General features: G+C 35.5%; 2 protein-coding genes across 3 annotated transcripts in view; one reads left to right on the top strand and one right to left on the bottom strand.

Annotated features, from left to right (window-relative positions):
* Positions 1–441: 441 nt before the first annotated feature.
* Positions 442–1,095, bottom strand: LOC149091432 (uncharacterized). Its single transcript, XM_089260220.1, has one exon. The coding sequence runs from the start codon at positions 918–920 to the stop codon at positions 501–503; it is 420 nt and encodes a 139-aa protein (XP_089116346.1). The 5' UTR covers positions 921–1,095; the 3' UTR covers positions 442–500.
* A 5,782-nt stretch (positions 1,096–6,877) lies between these two features.
* jim (zinc finger protein jim) overlaps positions 6,878–20,873 on the top strand; it is a 35,799-nt gene continuing 21,803 nt past the window's right edge. For both annotated transcript variants that reach the window (XM_018101608.3, XM_089259347.1), the window contains exon 1: positions 6,878–7,069. The gene's annotated coding sequence lies outside the window, so the exon portion shown is untranslated. The remainder of the gene's footprint in view (positions 7,070–20,873) is intronic.

The raw sequence follows: 20,873 nt of genomic DNA, 5'->3' as shown, positions 1-20,873 counted from the left end.
ATATTTTGTTCCCTTACACCTCTCTATGGAATTCACATATTCAAATTTTCTTGCTAAAGGGCATCTTATAGTGTACTCGTGCCGCAGTGTCCTACAAACACATATGTATGTATGTTGTATGTATATCTGCCCAATCTGTCCCGTAGGGCGCTTTAATCATGCCACTTATTGTGCCTCTCGCTTTTCTATAGCTTTGATAAGTCTATATAGATGACGATTATCAGCGCAAAAACATGTTTACTTATAAAGAGAATGTCGACTTCTATTATAACAAATTAAATTTGGTTGGAATAAATTAGCTAAAGAGCTTTAGAGCAGAGAGTGCGTCTAATATATGCGCCTTTCAAATACATTATGGGATACAGAGCCCTCCCTCTTCACACTCTGATTACAAACTAGTTTTCTAGCATGCCCTGTCCATCATTAAGAGTGTCCACTGTATTTAGCCAAAAAACTAAATTTTATTTCATTTATGCTCTACTGTTTTCTACAGAGGTGAGTTAATCCCTTGGTAGCTTCAGGAGCTTGTAGGCCTCCTCTGTGTGCTTGTCCTTTTCGCGCAGGATGTTGCGGACATCGCCCAGTTGCTTGATGATGCACTGCTGCGATGCCAGGACATTCTGCAGCTTGACATCCGCGCACTTCAGCATGTACTTCATATTGGATGTTTCGGGAGCATCGCTCAATTCGTCCACCTCGATAAGATTGGGCGATTTCTTGCCCTCGCATACGGTATAGCTGAGCTTGCGATCGGGCGACAGTTCATCTGGCGGCGTCTGGCGTCCATCCAATACGTCCGGCAAATGGGGCAGGCAGCTCTGCTGCAGCACCTTCAGGCAGCCGGCCAGCGAGGTCTCAATCTTGTTGCATTGCTCCACGGCGCGCTTGATGCAGTCTGTAGTTGGTTCGTTGGGATCCATTGTCAATTTGAATTACGATTCACTTGCAGTTTTTACACTTTGTTCAATTTTTTCTCGTTTACGACAAATTCCCAACTGTATAATATAATATGTAGCTGCAATTTACGACTAGGTCGTCTGACTGAACTTCCTTAGGAATTGTTTGGGAAATGAATGTGACAGCTGGAGCAAGTGCTACTGCGATTCTATAGGGTTCCCAGCCTTGCTTAGAGAAATCGACAATTTTTGATATTTGAAGCAAAGGTTACCTGGATCTCAGCAATTCGAGAGAATAATATCGAGTGAAAATTAAAGTATAAACATAATTTAGTGTATCCTAAATAAATAGGTAAAGCTTGCTGAATTTCTATAGGTCATAAAATTGTAGTTTCCAATATATTATTTTCTTGTTAAACTTAAATATAAATATAATTAGATACTTCAAGTGTTAAAGCCTTAAATTTAAATGCATTAAGATACTATTTAAGCACATAGATACTATAAAGTCACATGTGAGATACATTCTACACAGTTATGGCATCTGTGCATTGTATGTATTTCTATTTTTCTTTTTTCTAGCAGCTACTCCTAACAGCATTTCCAGCTGGCATTCTCTTGGTATGCTCGTTCCTGCCTCGTTTCAACATGCAGCACGTGGCATGTCAAAAATTTAAAAGGCGCGCCACATCCCCGACCCGGGCGCCCCGCCCCGCCCCGCCCCGTCACATGCTCCTGCTGCGTTGCACTTGATTTACCCAGTTCTAAGCTTGGCAATTTTCAAATCGTAACACTTTCACGCGCTGCGCGCCAAAAGGAACAGCGCAAGAGGAGACGCTGCTCAGACGTCAGACCTGTCGCAACTGCACACACACACACACCTACATAGGCAGAAACACACATACACGCGCACAAACAGCCTGTACAACGGCGCTGTTAATGTGAACCCTTGCTCTGCTCTGCGCTGCTGTTCGTGGAGCCACCCAAAATACCAACAACTTTGCCTCCAACTGACAATAAAGACTCGCGACGCCAGCAGCGACGCGCGCGTCAGCAGCAGCAGTCGCGCGACAAGCACGCACAGAGAGTTTCCAACACAGACAACAGATTGTATATCTACACCAACACACACACACACACACACAAATGTATACATGCATGTATGCATACACCTCCAAGTTGCTTTTTTGCAAAAAACTTTTTTCAGCGCTGCTTTTTATACACTTTGTTTGCCTTTGTCTGTGCGCTCTCTCACATACACACACATACATACACACCCGCTCACATGTGCACATGCGAGTCTTGCTGCTCTCGTTGCTTTTGCTGTGAGTATCTCTCTGGCTGTGTGTCTGTGGGGGCCGCAGCAGCGTCGTGGATGTCGTCATCGTCGTCTTTTTGCGCTCGCTTCGTTTCATTTCGTTTCGTTTTTGCGGTCTGAGCGCGCGCGTCTGTAAAAAAGCTCTTTCAAAGTCTCTGTCGTCGTCGTTGTAGCCGCCCCCAACACACACCCCGCTAGCTTAATATATATACACATACAGATATACATGATTTTTTTTTCGTATTTTTCCATTTCTTTTGCGCTCTCCCAGTTGCGGTCGTCGTTGGCGTCGCTGTCGCTGCCAGCGTCAACGGCGCTGCTTGGCTTGGCCGCTCGCTTTCATGGGGTTCTTGAGCGTATGCAAAAGATTTTTGCACATATTCATCTTTTTGGCCGTTTTCGGTGCGTTTCGTAGAGCGCGCGTCGCGCAAAACTTTTCAGTCAACAACATTTTCGCGCTAAATTTGTCTTCGCTTTGTCCAGTGTGTTCTGTGTTGTGTGTTCTGTGCTCTGTGCTCTGTTTTCTGTGTGTTCTGATTCTCTGTGTTGCCGTTTCTGCCGTTGTCTGCATATCTTCATCTTATTCCGCCTTACAATTTCTCGTCTTCTGCTGCGTCTGCCGAGACGCCGAGATGCCGATACATCAGCTTCACTCTGGGATACACTCAGTTTCACTTCCTACATTTCACGTTGTTCGTCTCGTTCGTCCGTTTTATTTATTTACTGTGTGTTTTGTTTCGTTCCTTCTTCAACTTTAGTGTTGCGAATTTATCTATACAAATATCCTCTCAGTGTGGGTGTGTGCGTATGTGTGATGAATGTCTTGAAATTGATAAAGTGCATCAAATTGAGTTTTAAGCATGTATTTATTGAGATATTTATTTGATTAGCGACCATGGAATTGTAGGATATTGAAAATTGAAACAGTGCTTGTTAAAATAAAACTGCTATAACTCTCGGTGTCTTAAGCAATACTGTAAAATAACTACATATATTGTATACCAAAAAGTAAAAAACAGTACAACATGCTTATAAGGATTAGGAAGGACACAAATTTGCATATGTGATATATAGATATAAATCTAATAAATAAATATATAAAATGAAAAGTTATAATTAAATTTATAAAACATACATATAATCATAAGTTAAAATATGCTTTTAGTGCAAGAGATCCAGAGAAAGCATTTGTGTATTTTAATCAAAGAAATATCTTATAAAATACATGTGTGTATCCTAACATATCTTGTATATGAACTATAAAAACTGTTAACATATACCAAATAAAATATTTAAAAAAATTATTAAGTCAAAATATCTTAAAAATTAATGTTAAATAATTTGTGAATAAATACAACTTTACCGTAAATAATAATAACGAAATCGTATATCAAACTAAAAATATACATTTGTTTAAAACAAGATACTGATGTATGTAATGTATAAAATTGCATTTAAATTGTGAATAAAACACCTAAGACTATTTATAAACAAATATACAATACAAGATACAAGTTACAGTTTTTAAAATTCACACGAAAAATAAAAACTGAATTGTATATAAAATACCTAAAACTTATAAATAGTTTGAGCCATAAGCATTGAAAGTGTTTGAAACAATTAAATGCAAAAATGCATTTGAGAATAAGTTTTATTTTGTTTGGCAAATAAAAAGCCAATGAAAATGTGCAAAACCAAATGAAACAGAGAAAGAGAGAGAGAGAGAGGAGCGCAAGAGTTCTAAAAATAAGTACAGAAAAACAGTTTCAATTAATGACCAAACGCACACACATGTATTAGAATACATAGATATGTGTGTGCATGTGTGTACATATGTGCATGTTTGTATATGGATTTGTCTAGTGATTGAGTATCTTCTATTCATGGCTTGTTGCGGTTCGCCAATTTTTCGCCCATCTATTTCAACTGTTCCCATAAGTACAAATGTCGGTCTGTATACATATGTACATATGTATAAATGTGTATGTGTGCGTGAGCATTGTACGTCATCTAATCGCTTGTATTTAAATGCAAATGCGCTCTTTAGCTGACAGATTTGTCTATTTAAACTGAAGGCGTGTGGCTGCATGTGTGTGTGTATTCGTATGTGTTTATGTGCTTGCAATCGCCGGCGGCAGCGCGTTCAACATTTCGCTCTTTGTTTTTTTCTGCCTTAGATTGTATCACAATTTGTGTGTGTGCGTGTGTGTGCGTGCATTTTTTTTTTGCACTTTTGCATATGCGCTGCTGCTTTACCGCAATGCTTCATACGTTTTATTTGTTTGTTATTTGGCCACTCAAGGCGCAGTCAGCCAGGCCCACCCCCATTTTTGCAAACAGCGGCGTTTTGAACTTGAAATTTTTGTTTGTTCGCTTTTAGTTTTGCATTTCCAATACTCGGCTGCTTGTTGTTGTTTTATTGCTTTTGTCTATGCCGTTATCCTGCCAGTGGCTCGCGCTCTTTCTCTCTGCCACTCGCTCTCTCGAGCGCCCAGCTTAGACAATTGCGTGTGCCTCTGGGGCTTAGTTCGTTTCGTTTATTGTGTAGCGCCGCTGTGTAGTCAATACAAAGAGAGCAGGAGAGCAAATTGTCTGTGGTTGTATTTGTGCGTGCTTGCCATGTGGCTGAATTTCTTTTTTTCTTTTTTAGACAAACAGGAAGTGAAGGCAAAGGCACACAGAATGATATCGATTACGATAACATGCGATTGTCTGAATTGGGCATAGAAATTGTTGAAATATTGATAAATCATTTAGAGCAGTTGGAAAATATTAAACAACATAAAGAATATTATTACAATACATTAATAAAGTGCCGTCGGCCTTCACAATTACCGACGGCTTAAAAGGAAAACAATGTTTCTAATCGATTTTTGTTCTTTTCTCGTCACAGGTGCTTTTTGACTGTTTGGAACATTTTTAAAGATTACGTTAAAACGTTGTTGATACTTATTAAAAATATTGTTTTGTTAATTATAATAATAATAACAATAATAATACGAAATAATGATATAATACTAAGACTAAATCATCATAATAATGCAATTACAAATGTAATAATAATAATAATCTATAATATAAAATATAACTCATGTGCAATCAGTTAATAACTTTTTAATTTATTCATTCTAACAGTTTATTTGTATATAATTTATAAATATTAAAAAAAAATCTACGACAACAACAACAAAGAAACGGAAAAAGAGCAGAAGCAAAAGTATATTAAAGTTTTATTTCAGTTTTAAGCGAAAATAAAACAAAAAGTGATTTTTAGTTAGTTTCTCAAAATTTAACAAACAAAATTCACAACAAAATTTGGAATACTACAACAACAACAACAACAACTACAACTACTACACAGCAACAACAACAACAACCACTGCAACAACAACAAACAACAGCAACCAACCGACAACATTATAAGCAACAACAACAATTTATAATACAAAATATAAATAAAAATAAAATAAATAATAATAGAAAGTGAAACGTAACAATAAAAACAAATACAAGAAAAATAACATAACTGTAAACGAAATAAAACTATAAAAGCAACAAAAATAAGAAAATCAAAAATAAATACAAAACACAAAAATCAAAACCCGAAATAAAACCAAACACAAAAACCAATCCAACAAAGCAACAGAAACAGCAGCAACAACAACAACAACAACAACACAAAAATAGCAACAAATCGAAACGAAACCGAAATAGCCTTAAAACAAACAAAAATAACCAAAAACAAACAAAAGCAACAACAATATAAACCGATAGACCGATAAACCGATAACTAAAACAGCAACTGAAACAAAAGCAAAAAATAGAGACAGATTAAAACAAAACAAAAATAGAAAATAGCAACGAAACAGAAAAATACCGAAAAAAAAATCAGCAGCAGAAGTGAAAAAGCAAACAAAAATAAGAAATCAAAAGTCAAATTCCAAATCCAAAAGCAAAAGCAAACAAAAACAAAACGCAGAAAGCAAAACCAATATCAAAAGCAAACAAAAAACAAAATAGCCAAAATTTGTTAAATTTTTTTGTGTCTCATTAAAATATATTATAAAAAAAAGAACTAAAAACTTTTGTGTTACGGTTTTTCAATTTTCGTCTTTTAAATTTACGTTCGTAAAAAAGAAAATGTTCTGAAAAAGTCTTTGAGCAAAGCAAAAGCTAAAAAACAATTTTTCAAAACTTTGATGAAAACTAAAAAAAGGTGAACTGAAAAAGTGAAAAAAAGACGAAGCAAAAGAAAGAAGAAACAAAAGGAAAAACAAAAATATGAAAAAGGGTTCAAACCCTATTTAGTGTGTGTTTTGGCTAAGGAAAGCACCAGACAGTTTGAGAGGTATATATATATATCGGTAATATATATATAAAAACATATATATCACGAAAAAAAAAAAAAAAAAAAAACAAAAAACAATTTAAACTAAAGGCAAATATTCATATCGTGGCAAAAAAAAAAAAAAAAAAAACAATTTTCAAAGTAAATAAATTATTCGTAGTGCAGCAAGAAAATTAAGGAACAACAAAAAAAAAAACCATTCAGAAAAATCTAAAAAAAAAAAAAAAAAAACAAAAATAAAAAACATTTTAAGCTATATATTAAATTGTATTACATTTATGATAAACATCATGAAAATTGAATTCAATTGAAAACCCACAACACACAACCCTAAAAATATAATAAAAACCAACATATTTGAGAATTTAAAAACAAACAGTTTTTTGGGCCAAATAAACAAATACTTAAAACAAAAACAACATTCCCCATTTCGGTATAATCCTTGGAACAGGAATTAGAGACGAACAGAAGAACAGCTAAATCAAACATTTTGGGATTGAACAACTGGTAAGTACGGGACTTTTTATTTTTCAATATGAAAGACAAGAACTTCTTGATAATTATATAGCATTAGGTATATAAATATAATATAAATAAATATAATATATAATAATATATATATTTTTATATATATAATATAAACTTAAAAAAAAATATATATATATATAGTTTTTATATATATTTATTTTTTTTTTATTTATTTAATTTTTATATATTATATAATTTACGTTCAAATAATATTTATTTTCAATCAAAATATAAATGATTTATTATATTAAATAAAATATTTATAAAAATCTACAACAAAAATATTACTCAAATATATAAAATCTATATATTTATTTAGAGAATGTTAATATTTCTACGAGAATATAAACTTCCTATGAATATTGCAAAATCATAATTGCCGCAAAAAAAAAAAATAGTTATTCTCGAATTTATTGATAATGTCACAGATCCATAAAAAAACCACATATTAATAGTTATGATAGCTTTGCCCCACGCCCCAAAAGTTTTTCGGTATGCTCTGTCATATATAATTCTTTGATACCGCAATTTAATAGCAAAAATAAGAGTAATCATTAAAAAAAAAAAAAAAAAAAAAAATGGTACAGACTGATGCAAAGCATTAAAATACGCATCAACTGTGCGAGCGAAATAGATAGAGCGCCAGTGGTCAGCGGCGCATTGTGCGAGAGAGATGGCGACAATGCGCGCCAAAAAGCACGCAATGAAAATATGAAAACGCCTATTATATAAGAGAGACTCTATATACAGTATATAAATGTGTATGTGTGTGTGTGTGTGTGTGGCTCATCTACATACATGCAAATTGCATTTACGCGCAAAAAATTAATTATTGAAAAAATTGCGCGAGCCGTGGCAGAGGCTGAGGCAGCAGCTGAGGCTGAGGCTGGGGGCGGGGAAAGCGAGAAAGGGTAAATAACCATGGCACCCAAGCACTCACCCACCCCAGCGTTAACTCTGCTGTGTGGGGCCAGTGGGCTGTGGTCAGCGGGCGTGGCACTGCTGCCGCTGCCGCTGCTGCTGCTGCTACGGCTGGCAATTGAAAATCGAAGCACAAGAGTCGAAAGGATGAGCGAACAGCAAAAAGAGGAAGCATTACACATATTTTTTAAATGAATTGAAATAAAATTTCGTACATAAAAATGGGCATACGTGTGTCTGCATGCGTGTCTGTGCATGTGTGTGTGTGCGTGTACATAAAAGTACAGTTGACGCCATACAATTTGAGCAGCAAATGGCAGCAGCAGCAGCAGAGCCTCTGCCCAGGGTTGAGAGTGCGAGGGGTCAGGGCTTACGGGTTGGTCACTCAGCATCCATTTGACATGACAGACCAACGACTGTGGTCTGCACACACACACACACACGCACGCACATGCCTGTGTGCGTAAGTGTGAAAGAGACTGACTGTCTGCAGTACGTATTATAGACATTTGCTACGCCTGCCACCCACGCATTGCAAGTAGCTGCAATTTCAAGTGGTTTATCTACCATTGGCCACCCACTTCATATACATATGTATATGTGTATCTCGATAATATGCGTGTGCGTGTGTGTGGAATGTAAATCAGGCAGAAGTCACCCTAGTTTAGTTAATTGACTAAATCTAATGCTGATCCAGTAATTCACTTCATTTTAAATACTGTAAAAATTATGAAAAGTTAGATTTTCATTTAATTCTATTTATTTTTTTCTTAATAAATTTGAACAATAAATCATAGTAAAAATTCAAAAAAAAAAATTCAAAAAAATTACAAATATATAAAGGTGTTTTTAATAGTTTATTTTAATAATATTATTTAGGAGTTTTTTTTTTTTTATAAAAAATTTGAAAAAAAAAGTTGCTGCAAGCTGTTTATTTCAATTTTAACTTAATTATTTATACGTCTATCCTTTCGGTTTGATTTCTCTTTTTCTTTGGTTCATGACAGTTTAGCAGACTCTCGATGACTTAACAACTCTATAGTTAGGTATCGATAGTTTTATAGTCAAGTATCGATAGGAAGCTACAGTGCTATCCCCTCTAGCTGCCACTGAGCTACTAAAAAATATAGAAAGTTTTTTTTGTAGTATTTTTTTTAGTGTTTCTAATTGATTAGAAGTGAGTTTCGTATTTTTTAGTGTTTATAATAAGGGGCTCTACATAGGGCAGACTACTAAACTTAGACACAAACAGCTCTATCAATTCTCCTGCCTTTAAGTTATATTTCTAGGTTGCCATGGATCCTACATTCATAGATGCGTTAAAGTCTTGTCATTATTGACAACTTTCATGTGCATCGTTTTTAATGTTTTAGTTGTCTTCTTCTTCTCTTTTCGTTACTCTGCTCTGTTCGCCCTGTTCTACTCTGTTTTTTATTTCCGCTGCGTTGGCAGTTGGCAGCAGCAGCTGCAGCAGCACTTGCGAAAAAAACAGCAGCACCACCCGCACCACCTAAACGAGCCGAAATGAGAGGCATCCAAAAAAAAGAGGGTAAAAAAAGAAAACCGCACACTTTGTGCTTTTTCTTTTTCGTCTTCTCTTACGCTTTTTCGGCTACATTCTTTTCCATGCCATTTCGTTAATTTTATTGCAGCTGCTGCGAAATTTTCATTTTCTGTTTCCACATTTTTTTTCACCAAAAATTTCTTTTCTTTTTCCCCATTTTTTTTTCTGCATTGTCATTGAGCGCAACTACATAGAGCAATCGAATCGTATATAGATGCGGAGTCTAGAGCAAACGTGACATATCATTACCCGCGGCTAAATACCCATAGGGGCTGGCAGGGGGCAGGGGGAGTGGCAGCTGGGCAACTGTCAGTGTTTTTTTTTGTTTTTCTTCATGTCTATAACATCAAAAAACATTGTAAAATCGTTTTCATTTTGTTTTTGACCAGCGAAGGTTTTTGCTCGTGTGGCAGTGGAAGGGGGGAGGGAGAGAGGGCAAGAGGGTGGTTCTGTACGTTGTCGAACATTTTTCGTAAGAGATATACGACATGTTCTGGTAAAAAATAATTAGGCTTTGAAGAGATAAAAGTCAAGAGATTTAGATATAGGAATTTATAAAAATGACAATTAATTAATTAATATATATGTTTAAGTTCATCAAATGATTATATTAAATAATAATTATTAAATAAATAAATAAATGTAATTAAATTAAAATGATTAAAAAAATATATATCTGGTTAAATTAATAAATTTCTTAATTATTAAATAATTATTAATTATTAATTTAATTATTAAATTATTAATATTAATTCTTAATTATTAAATTAAAATGATTAAATATTTATATAATAATAATTTTTGATAATTTAATAAATAATTTATCTATGATGATAACATAATGATAAATAAAATAACAAATTTTTGAAAATTTTTTAAACAAAAACAAGAAAAAATAAAACAAATCAAAAAGAATGAAAAAATAAATAAATAAAAAATAAATAAAAAAATTGAAAAAAAAAGAAATAAATAAAAATAACAAAAAAAAAAAAAAAAAACAGTAAAAGAAAAATAAAAATAATAAAATAAAAAAACTATAAAAAATATACATTTGAATTTAATAAATTAATACAGAAGTATATGCAATATTCAATAATAAATAATTAATTAATAAAAAATAATTAAATAAAAAGCTTTCCAGCATTTACATTGACAAACTAATAAAATATTAAATTATACTATTGCCAAAACTCTTAAAGTAATGAATGAATGAATGAAGCAAAATAATTCATTATTATACCAAAATAAATACATTCTCTTGATAATCTGATAGATCAGCTCCCACTGTAGCCAACTCTTCTTTTCTATTTGTTTCCTCACATTTCTTTATACTCAATATTCTGTCTACCTCTATCTCTCTTCTTTTCCATCCGTCCTCGCTCCTCTCCTCATCCCTCTAGTGCTTTTCCAACTGCATTTGCTCTTCATTTTTATGTATTTTCACAAGCCCTTTAATACTCTCTTCATCTGGCTTAAAGTGAGCTTTGGCAAAGGTGCGAGGCTTTGTTTTAGAATGTTGGCACTGTGCCTGCGCCCCCTCTCTCTACTCCTCTACTCCTCTCTCTGTGTAACACGTATATGTCAAATTCATATTTGGCTGGCTTTTGACAACTTCAAAAGCATTTCGAGGCTCCATTTTTTTTCTAATTCTGTTTTTTGTTGTTTCATTTGCTGCAAGTTGAATGCCCCCAGACGCCACATAGCTAGGCAGAGGCGCGCAAATAGTATGCGATGTCTAACTGCTTGCCCCACTGTATGTGTGTGTGTGTGTGTGTGTGTGTGTGGCAGCAAGGCCAACGCGTGCAACGTGCGGGTGACTCCAAATGATGGCCAACCAGTGCTGCACCACAGCACCACCACCACCACTTAGGGTTTAGCTTTGGGGGGGGCTGAGCTGGGGCTGGGGCTGAGTTGGGGACTGTCTGCCGCGCTTCCTGTGGCCCGCACATCGTGCACATTTTCGCTTTTGTGTGTGTTTTGACATTCTACACGTAGCGGGGTTAGATGTTGTCGTCGTAGTTGTTGTTGTTGTTGTTGCTTTTGTTGTTTATATTTGCTTTCATGACTTTCACTTGCAGTGCGACGCATTGTGCCACAGATTTTGCCTAAATAGAGTTACGTGAGCTTTCCGCATGCGAAACAGTTACAAGAGCCAAACGAGAAGTGCTTAATTAGAGCTCAACTGAATATGATGGGGGTGGATCTGTCATACCTGAAAGCTGTTATATTATATTTTAATTGCGAAAAAAAAGCGAGGAACTTGTTGAAATTAATGAAACGGTTGTGGGCAAACTGAGATAACTTGAACTAAGACCTGAAAACATATTTGAGGAAGATAAAGAACTATTGAATTGGCTAACTAAATCTGAGCTAGTTCACAAATAAATCAGGATGGCTGAAAAGTGTCTAAATATATATTTAAGCAAATTTTTAAATATTTCTGATTAGTTTTATATTTTATATAATTTTTGAACTAGTTCATAAATTAACAAGGCTTGCTTAGGCACATTTTGAAACGATGTTTTCATTAATTTTTAACATTTTTACTGCTTTAATATTTTTGGAGCTAGTTCACAAATGAACAAGACTTGCATATACATGCTTAAAAACAATTTGAAACTAGGCTTTCATTAATTTGTATAATTTACATATTTTTAGAACTAGTTCGCAAATGAATGGTATGATTAATCGTATTTTCAAACTATTTAAAATTAATTCTGAATATTTTTATTTTTTACAGCTTTTTTTTTTAACTAGTTCACAAATGAACAAATGCCTCATCACATCTTTAAGCAACTTTTGCTTTTATTCTGATTATTTTTAACTGTCGTATAAATATATAAATACATTTTTTAAGCTTTCTCCAATTATATTTACTTGCATTATTTATATATATATCTATTTTTTAAGCCCTCTCCACTTATTCGCAAAAACAGAGGCGTGGCCAGTCCTTGCAATATAATATATAGCTTTAACTTATACTTTTTATATAAATGGGGAAAAGCGAAATGAGGGAGGGAGAGAGAGAGAGAGAGAAGCTGCATGTCAACAGCCTATCAAAAAACAGCTCGGCCATGTAGGCGTATGCGTAATATTTCTCATACGCCTCGTGGGCCGCTGCACTTTGTTCACCTCGCGCTGCATGCATTTTTCTTTTGTGAGCCGCGAAAAAGGGTTTATTGCAGTTGCTATGCGCACATGTCGTCGGTTGCCATGCCAGGCCATAAATAAAAGAGCCACAGGCAAAAGAATTAAATTATTTAAATACATTTCACGAGTTGCTATAGACTCGGCCAGCTTTTCTCTATATATTCTCAAATTCAGTTGGGTTTCTCGTGTTCTGCAAAAATAAGAGCTTAGCTTGCCACAAGAGAAAACTATAAAAGTAGTTGCTGAAAGAAATTTGATTCCATTTCAACAAGACTCTTAAACAAACTGCAGCATAAAATATATACTATATATATATATATATATGTATATAGCTGGAATAGTAAACGAGGCGAACAATAGCTTTTAAAATAAAATACGCATGAATATGAAAATCTGATGAGGAGCTTTATGCTACTCCTGCACTCCTCTCTCCCCTCTCTCTCAACCTCTTTATTCTTACACTCTGATGCCATTTGTTCTTGCTACAATTGCGAATGCAGCAGCAACAACAGCAATAAGCACACACAAGTGCACTTTTTACCAACAACAACAACAATAGCAACGCCAACAATTGAGCCTCAACAATAGTTGCCACGCCCATATGGCAATAAAGAATTGAAGCTGCTGGCAAAAAGCAACTTTGTGAGCGAGGCGCCTCACACTCTGCCTCGACTGCAGAGTTTTTCACATTTGCCTGATTTATATTGAAGGCTGTCACTGGCAAAAGGCCTTAAACATGGCTCCAACTGACGTTTCGACGGGCAGCGAAATGCACAGTAGCTAAAGCTGTCCAATTACCTGAAAATATTACCTTGAAAACAATTTGAAGTTGTCGTAAAATTTGGTAAATGCCATTTGAATGAGCTACAGGGAAAAAAAGAAGCTACACACTTTGACTTAAGGCATTCCGTTCAAGTCATGCAAATGATCTCAGCTGAAGTGTTTATTAAAATTTAGTTGAGTAATATAATACTGAAAATAATAACAAATAGCAGGGAATTTATCTGCAAGGAAGTTGTCATGGGCTTTCAAGAGCTTTAAAGCTGATAAAAAGCTTAAATGGGCTGACTGGCAGTGACTTTAATACTTTGAAGAGCTTTACGAGTCTTAAAAAGCATGCACGTGCTTTAGTATTTAATGCTTAATCCACTTAATCTATTTGTTATTTTTATCAGCGCAAATTGTTTACAACTTCGTAGAGCTCATGCCTGACTTTCATTCTTGTAAACTGCCTTTTCACAAAGCTTTAATGAGCTTTACGTTACTCTGAGCCTAGTATTAGTCGCTTGAAGCTCCTCTTATAGTTTTCCATTTGGCATGCCTTTGGTATTTTTCGCAATCTTCTTATATTTAACATGATATTCAGTGGAAGCTGCTTAGTATTTTTGTTGTTGTTTTTTTGGCCCATTTGTGAGCTGTAATCGAGACATAAAGCAACGTGTCAAACGAGTCTAATGCAATTAACTTAACCGACTGCTGGAAAATGCAATTTAGCGAACTAGTATATAGATTTTCAGCTGACAAAATGACAAAAGACAGCGACGACGAACAACTTAAATACCAGAAAATACCAACCTAGTCAGAGCGAGAGCGAGAGAAAGAGAGAGAGAGAGAGGAGAGAGGATAGTGGGATAGGGCAGAGAGTGCTAAGCGGGTACAGTTTGTCATTTGACAGGTGTCAAAATGCAACCGTGCGTAAGTCAATCTCTCCATCTCTCTCGCTCACTCGCACACTCTTTCTGCATAGAGCTGTCACTTTTCACGCTCTCATGCGTAAAGTGTGAAAATCCGCACGCACCTGGCGGCAAAGTGAGAGGCAAAGCTGCACAAAGGCCACGCACCGACAACAACAACAACAGCAACAACATTCTGTGTCCCATCTTAGTCTGGGATTTGTCTAAGGGCATTCATGTAAGTAATAGGATTATTTAGAGAGTGGGCGGCGCTGACAGCATGGCCCACGGTTCGGGTTACCAGCTCTACGACCCCCATTCAGTAGCCGCCCTGCCCTGCCCTGTCCCGCCCTGCTCTCTTCTCTTTCTGACATAGTTTTGCAATGTCTGGAGTGGCCCTCGTGACTCCATTTAATAGGAATTTGTTGCAAAAGGTATGCACATAGATATATACAACTATATATATATATATATATGTATATACCTAAGTGTGATATTTACATATTACGCATACGCACAGTATTTATATGGGTATTTGAATTTAATAATCTAAAAATACTTTTATTTGTTGTATTAGATTTTAAATATATATTTAAATATGTATATATAAAATAAAGCAGATATACTATGCAAATAATTTTAAGTGCAGTAATGACGCTTAAATATTAAGTATACGTCGTCTATAATTTTGTTAATTGTACAGCTTTAAACGGACAGCATATTAAAATAATGTCTGGCTATATTTTATATATGTATGCATATAAAATAATTTATTTTATCAAATAATTTAGTCAATGGACTAGCAATTCACATTATATATATATTGTAGACGTATTTAATTTCGGCTTTTGTTTATATACAAAAAGCATAAACAATAATAATTATTATTATTATTTTTTATTTATTTTTATTTCAGCCATTGTAAATATATTTGAGCATTAAGTATTTATTTTTTTCGATTAAAATATACAATTATATTTTTATTTTGTTTATCTAAAAATAAGATTTTATTTATTTATTTAATTTATTTTATTTTTTTATTTATTATAAAATTTATTATAATAAAATTGCTTTTTAAGAATATTTAATACATGTAAGGGCAGGTCATAAAAACTGTAGCTCTATAAGTAAAAACTGTACTTGGCTTAAATTATATTCTTAAAAACAAGTAAATTGCATATATAATATATTTACTTCTCATTTACTAAATTGTCTTTTAGCATCGATTTTTCTGTATATGTATTTCTATAATATATTCCCTTTTTACTTTTTTCTCTCCCGCTAGATTTTTTTTAGACTTTTGCTCTTACCTCGCAAGATATATTAATTTGCTGTTTTTTTTTTTTTAATTTTTATTTGCGTTATTACTATTATTATTATTTTTTTTTGCTTTCGTAATTTTTTCTGTGAGCTTTGCCTGAAAGTGAAAACGTGCAACTGATTGAAGCAAACTCTGTGAAACGTTGCCCAAGCCCCTCAACTTAGGCCATGTGAAGTGGCGCAACCTCATTCCGCCCCCTCCCCTAATGAGCAGGGAAAAAAAACATGTTTTTAATTCAAGGCAAAGGCAAAGTTTTGCCTTTCGTGCAGACAACAGCGAGACAAAAGACGGCCAAAATTGTGGCAGGCTAATGAAACAAAAAGAATTTGTTTGAGGGCCTTAAATGTGCTTGAATATTGTATATTATTATTTAAATAATTTTTAATTAAATTTTACTGACATATTTATATTTAATTTATTATAAAATAGTCACTGATCTCAGTTTATTATTCCGTTCGTCTATCAGGAATGATATATACCAATTGGTATATAGAATAGAGCATGCTGCAGTTAGTAACGCCCGACTAATTTTATACTTAATGTGTTTTCATTAATTTCGTTTAAATTACTTTCACATCTCCATTAAGATTTATATTTAATTATTTTATTTATTTTTTGGCAATTGGCTTAAACTAGTTGCAATTGAATTAAAATCATTTATATTATCATCAAATAGCACTCAATTAGAGGTACAAATGAAAGCATTATCAATCTGCTATATATATATATATATATGTATATATTCACGCTGCTTATCAGCCTCGGCTATATATAACTGTAAAAAACAAGCTGCAAACATTTGAGATAAGCGCGTAAAGTAAATAATTGAAGTAAAACTAACAAAACAAAACTAAATAAATAGATTAAAACAAACAACAGAAAAATTGCTTCAAGTGTAATCAAATGTCAAATCAAAGCAAACTTTAGAAAACTATTTGAATTGTGAATGAACAAGAACCAAAAAAAAAAAAAAAAAAAAAAAGAATATAAAAGAAAACTAAATAAATAAAAATAGGAAACATTTGTTATCAACTCGCCTCAGCTCAGCTCAGCTCAGCTCAGCTCAGCTCAGCTCGGCTCGGCTCACCTCAGCAGGCATGTCACAATATTGCACTCTATTTGTATTTCTTTTTTTATGCCAGGTGCGAAACGTAAACAAAATCAAATCGATAGGTGAGTGAACCAAAAGGCAAAGCCAAACAGTGGCAGGAAAATACCTAAAAAAAAACAACAACAACAATGAAACATACATAGAGCAGAACTAAAATGAATACATGCAAAATGCAAGCGCAATAACAAGTGCACGAGCATAGATACAGATGCAAACACACACACACACACACACATAGAATACATAGATACAGATACATTTAGCAGCAGCTAAAGATACATTCAAAAGTGCTGCCAACAATGCACAGCGAGTCTAAAATTAAGTATCTACTAATGCCAAGTAGACAATGCAAACATCCACTTTGCGTATCTTGCGGATGCATTTGGGTATCTTTGAGATACAAATTTGATATGCATATACAAGTCTGAGTAAAGTAAACTTTTATGATGCTACCTTTAGGCTGTAGGTAGTATAAGAGTGTATGCGCCTCATAAGTGTAGAGTATAAGTACGCACCTGATCAAATCTATGAGATTCGCCTAGATATGCTCAGCTGACCTATGTGAACTGGCTGAGCTGAGCAGTTATCAAGCTGACATTTAATATAGAAACGTGTCTTTAGTCGCTGTTACTAAATAAACACAAGTCAGCTAATTTTATATTATATTTAACAAAATAAAAGCAAGAGTATATAGAATAAAGCATATTAAACTATAAAAACTATTTTGTAGAGTTTGATATTCTCAACTAAAACTTAAAGAACTGTCAAACCTCTCTTCTTCTTCTTCTACATTTGTCTATCTCTATAAGACGCCAGAGTATTTAATCAGCCAGCCAATGAAAAATGTTTCTTTCTTGATGGGTTTTGCTGCTGCTTCATCTACTGCTTCTTCTTCTTCATCTGTGTTGTTTTTTTTGTACTTGTGCTGCCTTTTTTTTTGCCCATGTCTTAAAATCACATTTAAACTTGTGTTTTTGTTGTTTTTGCAGCGTTGCCAAAAATGAAATAAAAATAAAAAGGCGAAACGAAAGTAAACAACATGCAAAAACGGCACAAAAGACACGAAACGAGACGTTGTCAGCAGTTGTAGATATTTTAGTTCTTTTTTTTTTTTTATTGTACTCCCTCTCTCTCTTTCTCTCTCACACTCTCTTTGACCTATGTACAAGCGTATATATATATATATGTATATATGTATGTCTGTCTGTCTCTGTGCCTGTCTCTGCCCCCACCTTTGTGCATGCTCAACTTGTTTCGTACTTATTAAGCATTGTTGTTGTTGTTGTTTCCTGTTGTTTTTTGATTGTTTATACAAAAAAATTCGTTGTTTATTTATAAAATATTGCATACACATCATACAATAATTTACTTTATATTGTACATGTGTCTTTCTCCCCCACTCTGCCCCCTCCCCCTACCCCTACCGCTAGCACCTGTCAATCTAGCCTCTGTCGCTGCCACCCCCGCCTATAGATTCTCCCTCTCTCTCTCTCTCTCTCTCTATCTCTCTTTTTCTACATTTAACGTCAACCCGGAAAACAACAAAATCAAATGAACAATTGCAAATTTCGGTTCTTTGGTCACGATAAGTGCCTGAGACCGTGTGGGCGTGGCCACTATAAATTTGGGAGGCGGGGCGCACAACTAAAGTGGGGCGGAGTGTCGAGCGTCGGGGCGATTACACTTCAATATGCCGTCCGTCTGTCCGTCTGTGGCCAATGTGGGTGTCGTTCTTAACTGATTGCCCAAAAAAACGGCTCGAGTGTGGGCCGCGCTAGGGGGCTTGGTCAGCAGCAGCAGGTCTAGAGGTCGAGCTGTAGAAGGCATAAAGAATGAAATAGGCATTGACATGGGAGGGAGGGAGATAGATAGTGATTTATGAGCTAGTCTTAGCACAAGTGGCATTTAATGAAGATTTGTGTATTTAAATTAATACCAAGTTTATTTTCTAGAATTTTTAAGAATATTCAATAAACACAAATGGCTTTAATACCCTATATTATATATTCCTCATAAATAGGAGTAGCTAGCATTTCTACTACACTTTCACAGCTTTAACAGCGCATTGAATCCTAAGCAGCACTTAAATAGTAGCAGACGAAACTAAAAGAGAGCAAACCAGAACACGATAAAGCGAGCGCACACGAAGTGCAGCAGTAGCAGCAGCAGTGGCAGTGGCAGCAGCAGTAGCAGTGGCAGCGGCAGCGGCAGCAACGGCAGCAGCACGCGCTAAAATCAGCTGCGCTAGCAGCGCAGTTAGCAGTGCTGTTGCCGCAACATTAGAAAATCGACAACAGAGCGTCACAAGCTGAGAGCACAGCATGGAAAGAGACTGATAGAGAGCGAGTACAAGTGTGAGCAAGCACTGCGAGCGACTGCACCAACACTAACAAACTTGTGCCTTGCACACACACACACACATGTACACTGACACAGCTGGGGGCCTACGTTCGACCCGCCGGCAAAAAGTTAAAAAATTTTGCAATTGTTTTGACTAAAAAGCTTAGAGAGAGCACGTGTATCAATGTGTGAGTGAGTTGTGGCCTGCCTGCGTGCCTGTGTATGTGTGCTTTTAAGAGAGAGAGAGAGAGAGAGACTTGCTCGCTACTCGCCGCTCGCTGCTTTTTGCTTTTTTTGTGTGTAGACATTGTATTTGTAGTTGGCGGCGAGACCAGAGACCCCCAGACTCGTGGCCATAGCCATAGCTAAAAGTTGGCGCGCGCTCCGCTCCCACAAAATAATAAAAAAAAAGCAGATAAAATACAATAAAAAAAAAAACGACGACATCGCCTCGCTGCGCCTTGCGCTGAGTTTCTTTTCGTTTCGTTTCGATTCGCTTTGGTTTCGGAATCGGATTCGGTTTGTTGTACTTACGATTTAGTGTGCGCGTTTGTGTGCGAGTGTGTGAGTGTGTTTTTTTTGACATTTTGTTCGATTTTCGTGCCGCTGCCGCCTGCAGTCGTCGACCGCCAACGACGACGACGTCGACATCTAATAAAAAGCTGCACACGGTTTATATATAGAGAGTACGCGAGTACTTGTAACATAGAGCGCAGACTGCGTGCAAATTGCCAGCAATAAAATAACTAAAAAGAAAAAAAAAAAGAAACGGAAAAAGAGGAATATGTAGCTGAGGCGCAAAACTAAATAGAAACAAGCAAACGAATCAAACAAAATATAAAAGCCAACAACAAGAATATTGTATAAACAAAACGTATTTTGAAATTGTGTTTATGTGTGTGGGTGCGTGATACACGCGGCGTATACGCAACGCATTGCCAGGAAGCCAAAAAGCCAACAGCAATAGCGACAGCAACGGCAACTACAGCAGCTGTCAAGAAACCGCCAATATTTTTGATTAGCAAACAAAATACTTAATGCAAAGCGTTTATCAAATTTTGTCAACGTTTGCAGCATTTTGCAATTGCAGCTAAGAAAATAAACGAAAAAAGTTTTGATGTAGCTGAGGAATCAAACGGTACGCGGGGGTGTCTGCATCTGTAACTCTCCGTGTGTGCATGTGTGTGTGTGTGTGTGAGTGAGCTACTGTGAGCACGTGCAATTGTGCTGAAGTGTATTAGTGTCTCTCGCTGCTTGCTCGCTCTCTCACTACAAATTCGCCTGTGTGCGCTTGTGTATGTGTGTGAGTGTGTGTGTAGCAAACGCCGCTGCAATTTGCAAATTTTTTCGTCTACACGCCGCTGCAACTGCGCGCTATAAACTTTTTGAGGTTAGTGTTAGCTACCCACATGTGTGTGTGTGTGTGTATATGACAGAGTGTGTGTGTGTGTGTTGTGTGAGTGTATGTGTTTTATGTATACATGCTCTAATATAGCAGTTATACAGTTAATATGCATAGATGTTATAGACCTGCATGCGGAGTACATTTTTCGGGTTGCTTTGCCTTTGTTTTTTGTTTTTGTTTATGCGACACACATAGTTATCGCTGTTATCGTTTTAATAGTTGTTGTTGTTGTTTGTGGGCTTGTTTGCCGGCTAGCAGCCGAAAATAGTTATTTGTTTGTTTGTTTATTTTTAATGGC

This window comes from Drosophila navojoa, chromosome 4 (assembly GCF_054131105.1).
Source record: "Drosophila navojoa isolate 15081-1374.11 chromosome 4, UAZ_NAV_1.0, whole genome shotgun sequence".
NCBI lineage: Eukaryota > Metazoa > Arthropoda > Insecta > Diptera > Drosophilidae > Drosophila > Drosophila navojoa.
Note: the sequence above shows the minus strand (reverse complement) of the source record. Positions and strands in the feature narration are given on the sequence as shown.

Coding starts and splice junctions, on each gene's coding strand:
- LOC149091432 (XM_089260220.1), bottom strand. CDS start 920: ATGGATCCCAACGAACCAACTACAGACTGCATCAAGCGCGCCGTGGAG.